The 18,457-nt window shown below is 40.8% G+C and overlaps 1 protein-coding gene across 1 annotated transcript; it reads right to left on the bottom strand.

Annotated features, from left to right (window-relative positions):
• Positions 1 to 9,156: 9,156 nt before the first annotated feature.
• On the bottom strand, positions 9,157 to 18,097 carry LOC149707807 (uncharacterized). The gene is made up of 6 exons (XM_089863806.1): positions 18,002 to 18,097; positions 17,906 to 17,959; positions 13,780 to 14,848; positions 11,659 to 13,662; positions 10,635 to 11,504; positions 9,157 to 9,884 (listed from the first exon to the last, which is right to left on the bottom strand). Exons 1-6 carry the CDS (start codon positions 18,095 to 18,097, stop codon positions 9,157 to 9,159), a joined length of 4,821 nt encoding a protein of 1,606 aa, XP_089719932.1.
• Between the last annotated feature and the right edge of the window lie 360 nt (positions 18,098 to 18,457).

Genomic DNA, 18,457 nt, shown 5'->3' with positions numbered 1-18,457 from the left:
CAAAAGTTATTTGTTAATTCTAATTCCTTCCTTAAAATTGTTTCATATATCAATATCATTCAGTTTTTGCAACGAAAGAGAGTAAAATCATATAAACGTCCTCGGTAAAACAGCGTAAGTGCAAGAGTAGCTTTCACCTCGGGTTTATCCACGGTAAAACGCCGTAAGTCCAACAGTATGACATATAGGGTGCAACAACGTAAGTCAAAGCATGATTAAAAAACATGAAATTTAACACTTAAATTAATTTTTCGCAAAAACCTTAAATATGGTCCTAGAAAAAGGTTTATATTTTGATATAAAACCGTTCCCAAACGTAACAAACGAATATTTCATTTCGAAAGGGTGGCCACAAAATGGTGAAATTGGAGAAAAACTCCATGTTATTTCTATGGGAAAATTTAACTTTTTCACCAAAAGGGCTGAATAATTTTATGGAAATGAAAACCACCCTTAGCAACTTTATTTTTTATAAAATAAACTAATGGGTGGATCTTGTTGAAATTTTAACCACATATTGAGGGCCGAAATTGTAGTTCTGTGGAATTTTTTCGAAACAATTAATACAATACAATAAAAACTACATCCAGACAAAAAACCCTCCTCATACATTAAGGGCAGTATGAAGTCTTATCTAAGAGAGCTATCGCTCTCCTAGAATTTTCTCCAACTTCAGTGAAATCTCTTCAGTAATCTCATTTTTAATTCTATCCAGAGGGGCTGTTTTTCTCAGCTAAGTCCCGATTTATTTCCGATCTGAAGTTATCTAGTTTAGAGCTAATCAATTTGAACAAGGCAGCCAGTAAATCCGCATTTGGCCCCGAACACTTTAACTGGTCATCCTCTTTCACTTTCAGCTTCAAGGGCAAAGTTGAGTTTTTTCTTGATTATTTGTATGTATCAGTTCACTAGTATGTATACTGCACACAGGGTGGCAGCACCTCGTTACGTCTAGCACTCGTGCAGTCCTATGTTGGCCAAGGCCCAAAATGGCGGCACTCACCCAACCGATTTTCGTAGAACGATACGATTTACTATCCTTGATAAAATTAAAACCACGAAATCCCCGCTAATAAGGAATATCTCTATCGAAAGCTGGACTAGAGATCTAACCGTTTTGATAGTTTAAATTTTCAATAGCGCGCTGTTGCCGTAAAAATAACACTATACAGAGCAGCAAAAGAACGCTGCACTAACACGTGTACCGAACCGCCACACTGTGTGGTAGAAAAGCCATCTTTAAGGGGCACCAACGGAGGCGCCCTTTTCTTTAACTGTGGAGTCAAAAAGTTGTATCGTTTGAAAAGGCCTTTAGTTATTTTAAACATAATATTAATGGAATAAAAACGAGGATTATTAATAAAAAAATGTCTTAGTGGACAAAGACTAGAAAAAGTAAATGATAAGAGCACAAAATTGATTGACTGAAGTAACAGATATTAAAAATTTTCAGTTTAAAGAAATGATTATAAATTATCAATTATTTAAAAAAAAATACAAATCTTCGTCTTTTTCACGAAAATTACATTTGCCCAAAATCTTTTATCGTGAAATTTTCCATTCTTTTCAAAATAGTTCGTGTCAGAGCCTGCTATATAACAACTATGGGAAAAAGTTATGGGAAATTGGAAACTATGTCAGCTGATTCGGACGAAGAACGACCCCAGAGAAGGAGGGGAACAAACCCACCGTTCTTTGATAGCAAACGAGAAAATTGGTCTCAATACTCGTTGAGACTACGTTCCTTTTTCTTAGTCAATGATGATAGAAAGGCCCCGTACTTGTTTACAATATTGGGCACAGAGGAACTCGCTCTTCTAACGAATCTATTTCTGCCTGCTGATATTCAAACCATAGCTTATGACGAGCTGGTGAAGACATTAGACAAGCATTTCAACCCCGCGCCCTGCAAATACGTGGAAAGATTCACGTTCGCTAATCGGAGAAGACACCCAGGCGAATCAATTGCAACATACACGGCCGAATTGCGTAGGCTAACGCGATATTGCAAATTCACAGGAGCGCAGCTGAATGAGCGGTTCTTGGAACAACTTGTCATCGGTATCAACGATATCCCGTTGCAGAGTAAAATCTTTGAAGAGTGTGAAAAGGACGAAAATGTCACTCTGGATACCATAATAAAAGCGATCCAAGGTATGGAGACTGCAACTCGAAATACACCCGAGGTAAAGCGGCAACATGGGCAGAACCCCAATGGCATCGTCAACGAAGTCGTCAATGCCATAGGCGTCCAAAGCTCGCATGTTTACAAACACAGAAATCGTGGGCGCCCATTCACTTCTAATAAGCATAAACAGGTTCTGCAACAACCTGAACAGTCCACACAGCAACAGCAGAAATGCGTCAGATGTGTCAGACAAGGCCATCTCCCTAAAGATTGTCCTTATATCAACAGTGTATGCCATAACTGTAAGAAAAAGGGACACTTGTTGCCGCATGCTTGGCTAAGGACTTACCACAGCCGCAAGCCCCAAATAGGGCGAGAAAGGAAAAGGGTCGATCTGCCAGCTCTCATAATCATATCCAAGAATCAAGCACTCAACCATCCACCCTCGGGGAGTACGATTACCCGATCTACAGCATCGGGGAAAGTTCCACTAACATGGTCACAAGCTTCACGCAAGACGACTATATAGTACCTCCGGCGGAAGTAATAGAATTTATGGTAAATGAGACGAGTATACCTTTTGACTTGGATAGCAGTTCAGGTCACTCGATGATCACCCAAACCTGGTTTGACAAACCTGAAATATCACCCTTCGAAAGGGCACCGTTACAAGCGTAAACTGGGCATCCTCTCTAGGTCGTGGGTCAGACCAAGTTAAAGGTCAAATACAAGGATAAAGTAGCAGACCTCCCAATCCTGGTAGTCAAAGGCCAAAGACCGAACTTATGCAGTAGGACGTGGCTTTATTCGCCGCTGAATAATCTCCAATCGATTTATGAGTCATCAAAAGCGAGCAATCTCACAGAGATTGATGACCACATGAGCAACTCCCGCCTACAGAATATTCTGGACAAGCATGCAGACCTGTTTACCTCCGGGTTGGGCAAACTCAAGGGCGTTAAAGTCCATCTGCATTTAAAGGAACATGCTGTGCCCAAATACTGCAAAGCACGAACGGTTCCTTACGCATTAAAAGAAGCCGTGGAGGAGGAACCCCAGAGGATGGTGGAAGCGGACATACTAGAGCCAGTATCATTCTCAGCCTTTGCCACCCCCATCGTTCCTGTCAAGAAGCCTCAAAAGGTTAACAAAGAAAAACCCCAAGAAGACAGGAAGCATTCAATACGCATTTGCGGGGATTTCAAGATGACGGTTAACCCTAACTTAGATACTGAAATATACCCCCTTCCTCGGGCAGAAGAAATCTTCTCAAAACTAGCCGGATGCAGGTACTTTACGAGACTTGATCTGAAGGACGCTTATAACCAACTGGAACTAGACGACGCGTCTCATGAATTTACCGTAATTACCACGTCGAAGGGTTTATTCAAGTATAAACGTCTACCCCAGGGGATATCTTCATCCTCAGCTATTTTCCAACGTCATATGGAAGATCTTCCGAGAGATCACACGGCGGTTTCGCCCTTCCAAGACGATATCTTGCTAGGGGGACGCACGGAAGAAGATCATCTCAAATGCTTGGATGAAGTATTAACAACCCTAAGAACAAATGAACTCAAATTGAAACTGGAGAAATGCAAATTCATGCAGCACCAAGTGGATTTTTTGGGCCACCATCTCGACGCCGAGGGTTTACACCCCCAAGAGCCAAAAATGCCAGCCATCATGGAAGCGCCAGAACCCTAGACTGTCGAACAGCTACGCTCATTCTTGGGTTTACTGAATTACTACACTCGATTTCTCCCTAACTACGCCATCAAACTTGAGCCACTGCACCAGCTCCTACATAAAAATGTTCGTTGGGTTTGGTCAACTTCTCATAGAAGTGCATTTGCGGATGCAATAAGATCTATCAAAGAATCAAACCTGCTAGTCCACTACGACAGTAAAAAGAAAATTAGCTTAGCAACTGACGCTTCACCGGTAAGATTAGGTGCCGTCATTTCCCACCTCTCGAAGGACGGAATTGACCAACCAATAGCATTCGCCTCCCGCAGCCTCACTCAAGCGGAGCGAAACTGTTCTCAGTTGGAGGAGGCCTTAGGACTCGTATTTGGAGTCACTAAATTCCGCGATTACCTGTACGGCACGAAATTCCTTCAACTTACGGATCATCAGCCGTTGGTATCATTACTGGGGGCAGGACGACAGATTCCACCTATAGCGGCAGCCCGTATTCAGCGTTGGGCTTTGCTACTGTCTGCTTATAGTTACGACCTCCAATTCCGTAAAGGATCCCTTAATGGAAACGCCGATGGGCTAAGTAGATTGCCACTACCAACGCCAGCCATCAACACTCCCGTACCTATGGAGTACGTGTTGCTCTTAACCGAAATGGACTGCGGACCTTTAAATGCTGCGCAGCTCGGCAAAGCAACCACTGAGGACCCACTTTTACAGAAAGTATCCAAACACATGAGGGAGGGCTGGCCGCACAAGGTACCAAAGCCTTTAGAACCGTACTTTAGTGTGCGGCAAGAACTATCTAGTGTCAATGACATACTACAACGAGGCAACAGAGTAATAATCCCAATCTCTGGTCAACGTCAAATTCTAGATGAGTTGCACAGCACCCATCAGGGCATAGTAGCCATGAAAAGTACGGCGAGATCAAAAATGTGGTGGCCGGGAATTGATTCCCAAATAGAAGAAGTTGCGCAAACTTGCGCAGTATGTCAAAACGCCGCACCCATGCCGAAGGCAGAGTACCGGCAATGGCCGCAAACAACTAAACCTTGGCAAAGGGTACATGCGGACTTCGCCGGCCCTATAGAAGGGAAGTACATTTTGGTAATAATCGACGCTTATAGCAAGTGGATCGAATTGGAAGTGACCACAACCACCTCAACGGAAGCCGTAATTCGCACATTACGACAGCATATAGCCCGATATGGCATCATGCCCACGCTCGTAACAGATAACGGTACTTGTTTTACCAGCGCCAGCTTTAAGGAATTCGTCACATTAAATGGAATACACCATCTCACAACAGCGCCGTACCACCCTGCAAGTAACGGCCAAACCGAAAGAACGGTACGAACTGTCAAGAAGACTTTGAAGAAAATAAGCCGCGATCCGAAAGAGGCAGCCGATGCGTTAAGCCAAGGATTGCAAACCTTTGCTAATGGGTCTCTTGAAACTCGTATCGCAAGATTGCTCCTAAACTATCGGAGAACTCCGACAGCATCAGGAAAGTCTCCGGCAGAGCTCATGCTGGGTAAGAAAATCATGTCTCCCCTGGATTTGATCCATCCTAAGAATGCACCGCCATCTAAGGAGACCACGCAACACAGCGATTACGGGCTTCAAGATCCGATCTACGTCCGCAACTTTGGAAGAGGAAAGAAGTGGGTGGAAGGAATTATCCAAAACACAATAGTTCAAACCATGTTCGAGGTTACCACAAGTCTAGGAACAGTCAGACGCCACAGGAACCAAATCCGCCGACGACTAAAACCACCTAGCACAGAACCAATCACGATCAACGACACAGTCCGAGTTCCTGATATACCCTCATTAAGGTTCACAGAGCTTCCAACGCTATCACACAACACACCAGAAGTATTCAATGCAACCCCAAGGGAAAAAGGTGTAGAACGGAAAGAAACATCTCCTTCGGTAGAACCACAGCCGGAGGATACATCGCTTTCGGTAGAACCACAGCCGGCAGAGACATCGCGTGCGGTAGACTCTTCATTGGAAGAACCACCAAATTCGGAAGATTCATCAAGGAACCCTACACCTTAAAAGGTATCTACCGACCACAACCATCCCAAGCGGATCTTGCCAGCACGCAGTCGAAGACCCCCTGCTCGTTATCGAAATGACGAAGCATGAACAGTAGTGACATTAAAAACAACAAAACAAAAACAATTAATTTCAAAGTTCACGTGTTATGCAAAAACATTTTGGGGGAAGGTATTGTTGTGACTGTATTTATAATGGGTATGCCCTCATATAGAGGGCGCTAAAAACACGTCTCATAGAGTGGACGGGGAGCCATAAGGAGAGAGCTTCACTCTTCTCCAAGACTCTAGACAGGACAGTAACGCTTTAAGATTTTAAGTACAATGTAACATCAATCATCTCAATATCAATAATAAATATCAGTATTTGTTATCAATTATGTGTCTCCAATAATTATAACAACATACGTAACAGTTCACTAAGCCTATTACGGATAATACTCAATTTAACCGCCAAAATCTAAGCCTTAGCGTTCTTTTTGTAATCATTAAAGCAAGGATTATTCTATATACAGATGTAGTATAGCTTAAGTAATATCAAGAATTAATTTACCATAAGAATGCCTAAGTCACTAGATTTTACGATTCTACTCTTACGCCGGTGTTAGTGGACTAGTTAGCCCCACCCCTTTCATGCCCGTCATTGCTCTGCGCTTTCCTATTGGATCCCGTGGGGATGGGTCATACAGACGCGATTGACGTATTACTAATAGAGAAAAAAAAAGTCGAGCAAAGTAAACAGAAAACGGAGGCTTCCAGCGGTGCTGGCTGAAACGGTTAGGGAATGGTTTTTAATTGCCATTAACAAGTTAGTTAAAGGTTTTGAACCTAACTTGATGGATTTTGAATATGTGTCTCTGCGTGAAAATCGTTCGTTCTATAATTGTTTCTAAATCGAATCAAGTGTACTATACTTAAAGTGACCATATATTTTTTACCCCAAACCGGGACGGCTTGAAAACACTAGAAACAAACTAAAATTCGGATTGAAGTAAACACAACTAAGATTTTTCTAAGGGTTGATATTGTCTTTCTTATATTTTTCTGAAGCACAGATTTGTTTATGGAGGTCTGGTGATGATTTTAAGCAGGGGCGCCGATCATTGTTTTTCTCAGGGGGGCTGGGGCCCAAGGCAACACCAGGGAGCTCAGCCAAAAATTTTAATTCCTAATAGAAAATATTCTATTCTAATCATTACAGCAAGGCCCTTGTAGATATGACTTGATACCCGTTTGTAATGCTAAACGAAAAAATCACCTTTTTAGGGTTAGCATCATATAGAAAATGCATTTCCAGCTCTGTTTTGGAATTAGATATAGTCTGCTTCGTTTCATGCTAGAAACATATCTTATGTTCCTAACCCTTGGTTTTACAGTGTATTTATATTCGAAGCCGCTTCCATCTTGAAGTAAGCAATGGTATAACTATCCAATTTTTTAAGGCGTTGAAATCAAAGATCGTGTTTTCACCTTGTGAAAAGTTCGAGAACTTTAAAATACTACTGCAAAGATGAGAAAAAGTTTAATGTGTTTTCGCTTTGGCAGTTAAGACAGTGGTGTTTACGTAAGCGCAGTTAATTCAACATTTCCATTTGAGGTATACAGGGTTTAATTATTTTTTAATCTCACTAATTGTGAAGGTGTGTGATATAGTTCCTGAAATTCAACCAACGTAGAGGACCAGATCATTCGTTAAAACAATTTCTATACTATTACCCCAGTCAGTATGTTATGTTACGTTATAATTTTATAAACTCTTCGTTACCAACAGTGGATTGTTTAATTCATAAATATGAGTAACAGTGATGCTGGTTAATCCAGTAGAACAGTGTCGTTATGTAATTTAATTAGTAAATTAATTTCCATGTTTACATCAGCGCAGATTTTTCCAACTCAACCACTTGGGAAACAGAGCGTTACGTTGTTCGCTATTTCCACAGATCACATTGCTGTTTGTTGTTTATTTGTCTAAAAAGGTATGAATTGTTTAGTTATTTGATTTAATTACCGGTATTCAAGCCAAAGTTGCCAAACTATAGAATCACATCATTCATTAACATATGTTATAGATGATTTTTATGTTACCGCAAATTTACCACGGGGTATGAAAAAAATTGAATTAGATGTGTTGCCAAGAATGAAAAACTGTTCTAAACTATACAATTAAGGTGATTTGAAACTCATAAGCTAAATCAACACAGCCAGACCTCAATCCTTCATTAATTTCAACTTAATAATTAGCGTGAATTTAAACATGAAATATACATATTTTGGACGAAAACTCGAGTAACTTCTAAATAAATTAATTAAGATTTAAACTGCACAAGCTGTTGCTAAATCCCCATGTTTTCTATTTCACACTTAAGTTAGTTTAAATTATCTATTAAGTACAATAATAGGCGCGAAATTCGAGAGTTTAGGGTAAAATAAGATTCAAAAACTACACTAAAAATTGCAATTAATGTGAAGTATATATTGGAAGTCATTTTACAACCTAAATGTACACTGCCAAAACACAATCCTACGTTAATTTTAACTCAAATATAATTAACGTGAAATTAAATCAAAAATTTTAATTTTTTGGATAAAAACTCAAATAACTTTTAAATAAACTGTTTAATTAAGATTAAAACTACCCAAGCCGTTGGTAAACCCCTGTTGCGCATAGCTCTTTGTAGTTTGGTTTGGGAGAACGTTTGTTTTTATTTATTTTTTGTAACTAATTAACCGACTGAAAAATCAATTAGTTTTATTTAGTTTTGTTTGATTGTTGAATTAAATAACGACGACTGCCTTAGGTTCGTACAACTTGGCGTTTTATTTTAGCCTTTATCAAGTTTATACTTTGGCAAGGGAATAATTATTTCGCGACTTCTCGCCTTGAAGGTAATTTCGAGAGTGCCCAGAGAGCGTTCAAGTTTTGGGGGCTTTACCCTTTATTTGTAAGAAAAACGTCGCCTCTCTGGGTCGCGTGAACTATTTTGGAAATTTCCCACGCTTGGTAGGGAGCCTGCCTGGTGGACACGTGGGGACCACCCGGCTGGCGAATCATGGAAGGTTTTACAAGCATACATGTAAAGAGTTAAATTTACGGAAATTTTGTTCTTTGAATGGGTTCTTTTTAGTTTTCATTTCAGGATTAGGAATATTACTTTATAAAAAGGGTTTTGATCTTAAAATTTATGGCGTCGTATATTCGGCATTCGTTACACTCCCCCCGTTTAATGTGAAGTAATAACATTTTAATGAGCATTAAACAGTTTAAATTTTAGCGCCATCGTCTTCTAATTCTAAATGATAGAGCAGTTTTATTGGACGGCGGATAGTGCTTCCACCGACTGTTTGCACCACACATGCGCGTATTTGATTATCCCGACCTATAATTACTTCGGTTACACGGCCTAATCTCCACATGTGTCGTTTAAGGTTATCTTGTTGGACGATAACCACGTCTCCTTGTTTGAAGGTTATGTTTGACCGCGCGAGTTTGATGGAATGCGCGGATCGAAGCTCCAGAAGATATTCCTTTCTCCATTTCATCCAAATTTGATTTAAGATGGTATCCCTGTGTTTTATCCTATGGAGGTATTCCATTCGATTTTTGGGAAATTTTTTGTTTTCCATCTTCAGGTTGGGTAGGGTTGAAATCCGCTTCCCAATGAGGAAGTGCGAAGGAGATAACGGTGTAGGTTCGAGCGGGTCATTGGAGAAGTATGTTATTGGCCTTGAGTTTATGATGGCCTCGGTCTCGAGTAGAATGGTTTCGAGCTCGTGGTACTGGAGGGAGGCGCGTCCAAGGATTCGACGAAGTACTGTCTTAGTGGACCTTACCAATCTTTCCCACCAGCCTCCATACCAGGCTGCCCTTTCTATGATGAACTTCCATGTGATTCCATGATTCCCGAAAAACTCCTTTACTTCCTTGGAATCCAGTTTTTTCCACAAATATTTCAAATCCTTGTCGGCTTTCTGGAAAGTTCTAGCATTATCTGTGTAGATGGTTTTAGGTAGTCCTCTTCTAGATATGAATCTACGAAATGCTAGTAGAAATTCGAACGTGGATAATGCAGGTACCAATTCTAATAGCGATTTCCACTGACTGCACTAGAGCACTCTAAGTGCACTCTCGGCGCGTTTTCGTCCGCCACTGGGAACACGAGTGCAACACTCGCCCAGAATCGCGTTTTCCACTGACCCCAAAAACTGCCCGAGAATTGCTCTTTCGTGCTCTGAAAAATTCGACGGAGCGACGGTGCTCGAGTATGACGTAATAAAATTAAAATGGCGGACCATGGGGTATCTCATAGAAGACAGGCTCTCGCTTATGCTTATTTATTTCTGGAATCATCTTCTTAAAGTTCTGAAGATGAAGAATACGAGGTTTTATCATTACTTTAAAGATATTACGCCTCTTCCTAAAACCAATAATTATATCAGAGACGTTGTCGATCATTATTCAAAATAGATTTTTTGAAAATTAATTGAAATGTTAATTCTATTAATTGGTTTCGGCCCATTTGCGTCAAGATACACACACTTTATTGCAATTTCGTCTCCGGCGCCAATTTTGATTATTCAGAGCGCGCTCTGACCTCTCGATCGTGTTCCACTGACGAAACTATTCTCTCCAAAACTCGCTGAGGGCAGTTACGTCATCCTGACACTGAGAGCACTCTTTGGAGCAGTCAGTGGAAATCGCTATAAGTGAATGGCCCTTGTGGTGGCGCATGTGAAGAGACATATATATGATTTTTCTTCCTTATTTCCGTTCTTGATGAAGAGGGGGCCGGCGAAGTCTATTCCTAATACTTCAAATGGTTCCGACTGATCTATCCGTTCCTTTGGAAGAGGGGCTGTTTCTACCTCTCCGGGTCTTGCTCTTTCTCGTTTGCATATTGTGCAATTGTTTATTATTTTCCTGGTGAGCTGTCTCCCAGACGTCACCCAGTAACGCTCTCTCGTTTGATTCATGGTGCTCTGAACACCGCCATGCATTATTTCGTAGTGGCTTCTAGTGATGATCAGTTCGGATAATCGACTTTTGTGGTTTAATAATCTTGGGTGCTTTTCCCCAAAACTTAAGTGGCTTTCATTAAGTCGACCGCCAACACAGATTACGTTTTCTGAATCCAATATTGGACGGAATTGAGCTATTTTTGAATCTTTGTTCACTCTTTTCTTTTGTTTTAGAGCGTTCAACTCTTCTGGGAGTAATTCTTCTTGGACGCATTTGATCCACCTAAGTTCTGCCTTGTAGATTTCCGCGGCGGTAATGGGCGCTAAATCTTGAATTTTTGTTAATTGGCGATTCGGTTGTCGGTCTTTGGCATTTTTTATGAATCGCTCAACGTACGCGGTAATGCGAAAAACCTTATTTGCAGAGCTATATTTCTCTAAATCGATTATTTTGCTGATGGCTGGTTTTTCTTTTATTTGAATGGTCGTCACATTTTTTCGGCGTTCCTCGTTTAGTTCTTCTGGTATTGATGCTATTTCTCGGCTTTTGTCTTCTGGCCAGTGTTCTTTTTCTTTTATTAACCAGTTTGGCCCTTCCCACCAGGTTTTATTGTTTTGTAGTTCGCTAGCTGTGCATCCTCTGGTCGGTATATCTGGTTGGTATAAGGCAGCCCATAAGCTCAAGGCGCGGGAGGGATAGCTTTTTCAGGGGTGCTACCCTAGTTTTTGCGGTGATTAGGCTTGTTTTGACAATTCCTGAGACTGTTTTATATCTCATATATAGGACTGCCGCGTAGGCTTTGACACTTGCGTCAGTAAATCCATGGAGTTCAATCTTTCCTGTAGGGTCCCTTTCATCGAAGTAGCATCTTGGAACGTTTACTGATCGTATTTCTGGCATTTCTTCGTACCATTTTTGAAACGTTTGTCCTAAGGCTTCTGGTAATTCCTGGTCCCATCCGAGTCCCAGTTCCCACAGGTTTTGAAAAATGAACTTGGCTTTTATTGTATATGGGGCCAAGAATCCGACTGGATCGAATATCCTCGAAACTGCGCTTAATACATGACGTTTGGTTTTCTTTATATCTTGTAAGACTCCCATCAGTTCCGTCATGTCAAATTTGAATGTATCGCATTGTGGGTCCCAAGTTAGTCCTAAGACTCCTTGATTCTGTATCGTCTCTTCGCCTTCAAACTTGAATCTGGCCCCCGGCTGGGAGGCTTCTTGGTTCCATAACTTTCTTAGTTCGACAGAGTTTGTCTGCCACTTTCGGAGTGTCATCCCGGCTTCATTGAGTATTCCTGACATCGTGTTGGAAAGTTTGAAGGCTTCTTCGACAGTCTGAGCGCCACTGACAAGGTCATCTACGTAGAGGTTTTGGTCTAGGATTCTTGCCGCGTCTGGCTCTATTTCTGTGTATTTTTGGATATGGCTCTTGATGGCTCCCAATAAGAACGGACTTGAGGTGATCCCGAATGGAACCCTTGTCATCCTTAAAATCTTGAAGTCGTCTTCCTCAATTTGACCTTCAGTTTCCTTGATCCACAAGAATCTAACGCTGTCTTTATCTTCGGTTGCCAATCCTACTTGAAGGAAGGCCTTCTCTATATCAGAGGTTATGGCGATGGTATGCTGGCGAAATTGTAATAGTAGGAGTAGCAAGTCAGGATTTAGGCTTGGCCCGCTTGAGAGGCAGTCATTCAGTGAGGGTGATCCTCGGACATGTGATGACGCATCGAAGACAACTCTTAATTTGGTTGTTTGACTTGATTCCCTTCTTACTGGTTGGTGTGGTAAATAGAAGGTTCCAGGCTTTGATCCGTCATCCATAGAGATTTCCTCCGCTACTCCACTCTCTAATTGATCCTCTATGATTTTCTTATACTCCTGGAATAGGATAGGATCCTCCTTGAATCTTTTCACTAAGCTCTTCATTCGTTTATTGGCTACGCTGAAGTTATTAGGCAGGACATCCTTTGGTGTTTTCCAGGGAAATTCAACCTGATATCGTCCGCTCTCTAGCTTGATTGTTTTGCGAAAGCTTTCCAGAACACCTTTCTCGGTCTGGGTTTCTTCTTCTTTTTGATTTATCCCAAGGGATTCAATTTCCCAAAATCCCATCAGCGTTTTTGAGATTTCGGCCTCTTCAACATTGACTCTCATTACGTTTACCGCGTTTGATTGTAGCGATACTTGTCCGTTGTCTACTGGACCTTGAATGGACCATCCAAACAGGGTTTCTAGGGCAACTAGATGTTGTCCGAATCTCTCTATCTTCCCGGATACAATGTCCCAGTAAAAATCCGCTCCGATTAGGATCCCGATGTCTGAGCTGTTGTTGCTAGTGTGACTCGCTTCATCAGCTAGCTTTATTCCTCTTTTTTGGGAAAACTCCTCAATTTCTTTGCTGTTTACAACGGTGACTGCTTGACAGACATAAGGGACCTCGAGCGCGATGATCTCAATGGCTAAATCTGGGTCGTGAATGTTTCGGAGCACTAAGCGTACCTTTCTGGATTTAACTTCTTTTGGAAATTTGTTGCCAAATTCGGCAATCATTACGACTTGCTCTCCTACGACTGGAAGCTTCAATCGGCGGGAAATATCTTCTTTGATGAAGGTCGCCTGACTTCCGGTGTCTAAGAGGCATCTTGATTGAATGGAATTATTTGGGTTTCCTGGATTATTAACTATTATTTTAGCCGTTTGGAGCAGGATGGTTTTTCTTGGTTGATCCGACTCTAGCGTTGATACGTAGGCACCGACGGATTCCTTTGGTGCGGTTTCGCTTTCTTTTGTTAGTTGATTGGCTTCATTTTTCTCACAGATAGCGAAGTTGTGACTCTAGTGGCATTTTTTGCATGTAGAATAGTGAGATCTACAACTCGCGGTTTCATGATTACGGCGTAAACAAATGCAACATCTACCCGTTTCGCGCACAATTCTTTTCTTTTCGTCGAGCGTATAATCTTTGCAATTATTAGTAGCGTGTGCTGAGGTTTTGCAAAAGATACAATAGCCTTCTTTTGGCGTGACATTATTTGATAAGACACTAGCGGTTGCGGAATTTTGGTTGCTAGGGTGTTTATCATAATAATTGGGTTTTGAATTATAACGGCCTCGGTTTTGATTTGACCATTGAGGACGTGACCTTTCGCGGTTTTCACGTTTTTCTTCCCCTAAAAGGGAGCAGGTTTCGCGTCCCTCTACTTCCTTTCTTAGGAATTCTACTAACGCGGTGAGATTCCATTCCGCGTCTCTTAAATGTGAACGACTATACTCTAACCGAATATCGGGTGGCAAGCATGCAATGAGAACTGGACAGATAAAATTGCCGCTTAAAGCAGCGTCTACTCCTAAACCACTCAAACATCTGATATTGACTTGTATTGCGTCATATAAATTACGTAAGGCTACAATATTGTTCGAATCGGTGACCGGTTTTACGCCCATAAGGCGTTTACTGTGAGCGTGGATTACTAAATCCGAGCGCCCGAAACGTTCTTTTAAAGTTCTTATGGCTTCTAGGTAATTCTCATCCGATGCCTTCATGCCCTTGAGAGATCTTTTCGCATCTCCTTCTAAGTAACCAGTTAGATAAGTGAATTTTTGAACCTGAGTTAGCGTAGTCTTTTCGTCCACGGCGGTTTGAAACTGCGACCAGAAGCCGTCCCATTCGGTGATGTCACCAGAAAACTTTGGTAATGAAAGTTCCGGTAGTTTAGATTCCTGGGGCTTGTGAGTTGACTCCATAATCGTTGATGATGATGAGGAGGCTCCACTCGGAGCTCGATGTTTCCTTAACCATCTTTCTGCTGATCGTCGACACATCGTTATGCGATCTTGATAGTCCATCGTGGTCTCGGTTTCTTTTTCCAAGTCTTTACCAGCGACTGAATAACGTATAACGTCCGAATCTAATTTGATTAAGAGTTCTTGTTTGTCTAGAAGAAGCGCCAGTTGGTCGTCAACATCGTCTTCATCTGAATTGGGGTCCTTTGATAACGCGTTTAAATTGTTAATTAATCGCGAAACACTCGACCGCGGTACTGTTCTAAGCGATTTTGCTTTCGCTAGTTCTTCGAGGCGTGTTTTTACCTCTCCGAGTGACGTATGTCACGGAGAGGTTCTAATTTCGACGTGTGTGTGTGTGTGTGTGTGTCTGTCTGTGTGTCTGTTGTTACACCCACGTGACCGCGTTCGCAGTTTCCAAATCGGAGCAAACGTGTTCGCCATTTCCGAACTGCTTTCACAGTCACGGAAATGGCTCCTCTACTTGAGTTCTCACACCACCATCTTCTGGTTTTTGTCCATCCCACACGGAGACCAATCTGTACTTACTGGCTTCTAATCACCACCATCTTTTGGTCTTCGTCCATCCCACATGGAGACCAATCTGTACTTACTGGCTTCTAATCACCACCATCTTTTGGTCTTCGTCCATCCCACATGGACACCAGTCTGTACATACTGGCTTCTAATCACCACCATCTTTTGGTCTTCGTCCATCCCACACGGACACCAGTCTGTACATACTGGCTTCTAATCACCACCATCTTCTGGTCTTCGTCCATTCCACTTGGACACCAGTCTGTACACCTGGCTTCTACTCCATCGTCATCGTTGGGTTTAAGACATTCGCGGCGATCAGCTAGGGTTACGAGAAACGTCTAGCCTCCCTAAGGTGGGATCGCCACCAAAGGTTTTCGCAATTGCGGTTGTTCTTGTTATTAGCTGTAGTTCGACACCCTTATATACTACCTATTTGAGTAAGGTAATGCAACCGGCGTATGCTTCATTTCAAACGCCAATATTAGTCAAGTCTCTCAAGAATGTCTAATTGTTCTTTATAAACGCGATGTAACGCTCAATAAGGCGAACAACTAACGAAGAAAATATTTAATATTAATTATATTTATTAAATTATTTAAGTAAAATCTGTGCTAACTAAAGCCATATAGTCAAAGTTTATATAGGACGAGTAATGAAGATTGCGTATAAAGTCGATACACTGTACACATTTCATAGTTAATATAGAGCGAGTATTTAAGAATTTCGCCCACTGTATTACTAATCATGGAAACTCTAGAAAATTAAAATAGGTCGAGTATTGATGTTAATAGAGACGGAGTAGAGGAGTTGAATTAGGATAAATAACAAATGCAGTTTGTTGTGTCACTGTCTCAGTTAGAGAGGTAACGGTTGGTAAGTGCGATACTATCGTAAGTGTGTTTTGGGCACATTCGCGTTGTTGGTACACAATTAGAAAGATGTTTTCAATCCACGGCCATATTTGAAACTTCCACACCTCTGTTCATACTCCTTGGGTGTTTTAAATTTCTTTTCTTAAAGAATTAAGAAGTTGAAACTATATATTTTATTAGCGGCGTATTTAAATATTTTTTACCGTCGCGAAACACCACAATGATAAGGAAAAATATTTTTTTAAAACATAATCAGATGAATTTCAGTTATAAAGAACTAAAATCCTGTGAATACCTAGGAGTAATGGAGTGAATTTTTACCAATGCCCAGAGATGATAAACATAAGCGGGATTGTTTCATATTTGAATAAAAATACTGTTTCCACTAATAGGTTTATACTCCTTGTGTTTTGATGTGTAAAGAAATCCTTCAGAACCTTAATATTCCCGTTTTCTATAATATAAAATGAATATGTGGAAATATTTTTCGTAATTATGATGCATTTAGTACTTTTGTAGCTTTAAAGCTCCGTTTCATTTTGATATTCCAAAGATTTTGTTTAATATTATTATTTAAAATGGATGTTTATATGTTACTTAAGCTATACTACATCTGTTTATAGCATAATCCTTTCTAAAGTCACAGTGAATACAAGCACAACGCTGCTATGTTGGTCAAATGAACTTTTATTTGTCAATAGGACTAGTGAACCAAAAAGTAAACGTTTGGGTTTGGTTTTCGTTTCTGTATGCTGAGACATTAACGGTTCAGAGTGAGACGAAAGTTAAATACACTTTTAAATAATTAGGCTTAGATTTTATAATCATGGTGGAAATCTGGGCCGCGTTCAGCAGAGCCCAGCGCTGCTAGCAGTGTCCTACATAACGGGATTTTGCTTTTGAATTTTGACGTCACGGTGCTTAGCGCTGGGCTAGCGCGGTCTTCAAAGAAAATAGTCGGCTTTTTGGATAGCTTTATGGGAATATAGCTATTTAATTGGCGTGAAACCAGTTGATCACGCGAGAATTTTAAGAGACATGTTATTTTCTAATTTTAATTATAAAAGTTGTTATCTATCTCTATAAATATGTTATCCTACAATTTTTGTTAAGCCTTGGTACCTTGCACGCTTTATTGCGCTAGCGTCATTTATAAAACGCCGATGACCGGAGAAAAGCGATGACGGCAGAGCTCACCGGTAAACATTTCCAAAATCCGCTGTCTTTTTTGGTGAGCTCTGCTGAACGCAGCCCAGACCAGTGAAAGGTCTGATCGTAATCGGATAATAGCTTCGTGTTATCATGCTTTTTATGGTACGCATTTACTTTCAGTGTGTGTAGCCACAAATAAGCTTTGGTGTTATGTAACGTTAACAGTCATGTTGTTAAACTAAGAAAATCGTTGAGGTGAAACGAGAGGATAGTGTTTACATGCCAACCCTGTTGTGAATATGGCTTTGAACATAGAGGGCATACAGTTGAGGAGTAGAAAATTGGGCCTTTACAAACACGTAAAGGTAATATCCCTCCAAAGTTTTATCTCTTCATTTCCCGTTTTTCCCCCCATCGGATGATTTTAATGTGTACAAGTATATCATTATTGGATGTAAAATGTCGTCTGATTTACAGTAAATTTGCTATGCTTTGTATACTGCTTTAATATTTCATAAATTTTAACTTAAGAAACATTTCTATATCTGGGTAAATAAGTTTGTAAGTAGTCGTCTTGACTCGGAGAGGTAATATTTTGGTTTTCCCAACTTGTTTCTACCTCTTGCTGCTCAGCAGTTACAGACATCTTGCTTGTTGGTAATTACAAGATTTGATAATAACTGAATATATTTCTTACTTCAGTTGTTGCACTTTTGGTGGAACGGAACTTTTTATGTCCTTTAATGATGCACTTTTGGTGGAACGGAACTTTTTATGTCCTTTAATGATGCACTTTTGGTGGAACGGAACTTTTTATGTCCTTTAATGATGCACTTTTGGTGGAACGGAACTTTTTATGTCCATTTATCCCGGGTTTACACGGTACCATGTTGCGCATAGCTCTTAGTAGTTTGGTTTGGGAGAACGTTTGTTTTTATTTATTTTTTGTAACTAATTAACCGACTGAAAAATCAATTAGTTTTATTTAGTTTTGTTTGATTGTTGAATTAAATAACGACGACTGCCTTAGGTTCGTACAACTTGGCGTTTTATTTTAGCCTTTATCAAGTTTATACTTTGGCAAGGGAATAATTATTTCGCGACTTCTCGCCTTGAAGGTAATTTCGAGAGTGCCCAGAGAGCGTTCAAGTTTTGGGGGCTTTACCCTTTATTTGTAAGAAAAGCGTCGCCTCTCTGGGTCGCGTGAACTATTTTGGAAATTTCCCACGCTTGGTAGGGAGCCTGCCTG

Source organism: Phalangium opilio, unplaced genomic scaffold (assembly GCF_054372755.1).
Source record: "Phalangium opilio isolate 3A_F unplaced genomic scaffold, DU_Popi_V2 ptg000013l_1, whole genome shotgun sequence".
NCBI classification, from domain to species: Eukaryota; Metazoa; Arthropoda; class Arachnida; order Opiliones; family Phalangiidae; genus Phalangium; species Phalangium opilio.
The sequence above is the reverse complement of the archived record's forward strand: the minus strand, read 5'-3'. Positions and strand labels throughout refer to the sequence as shown.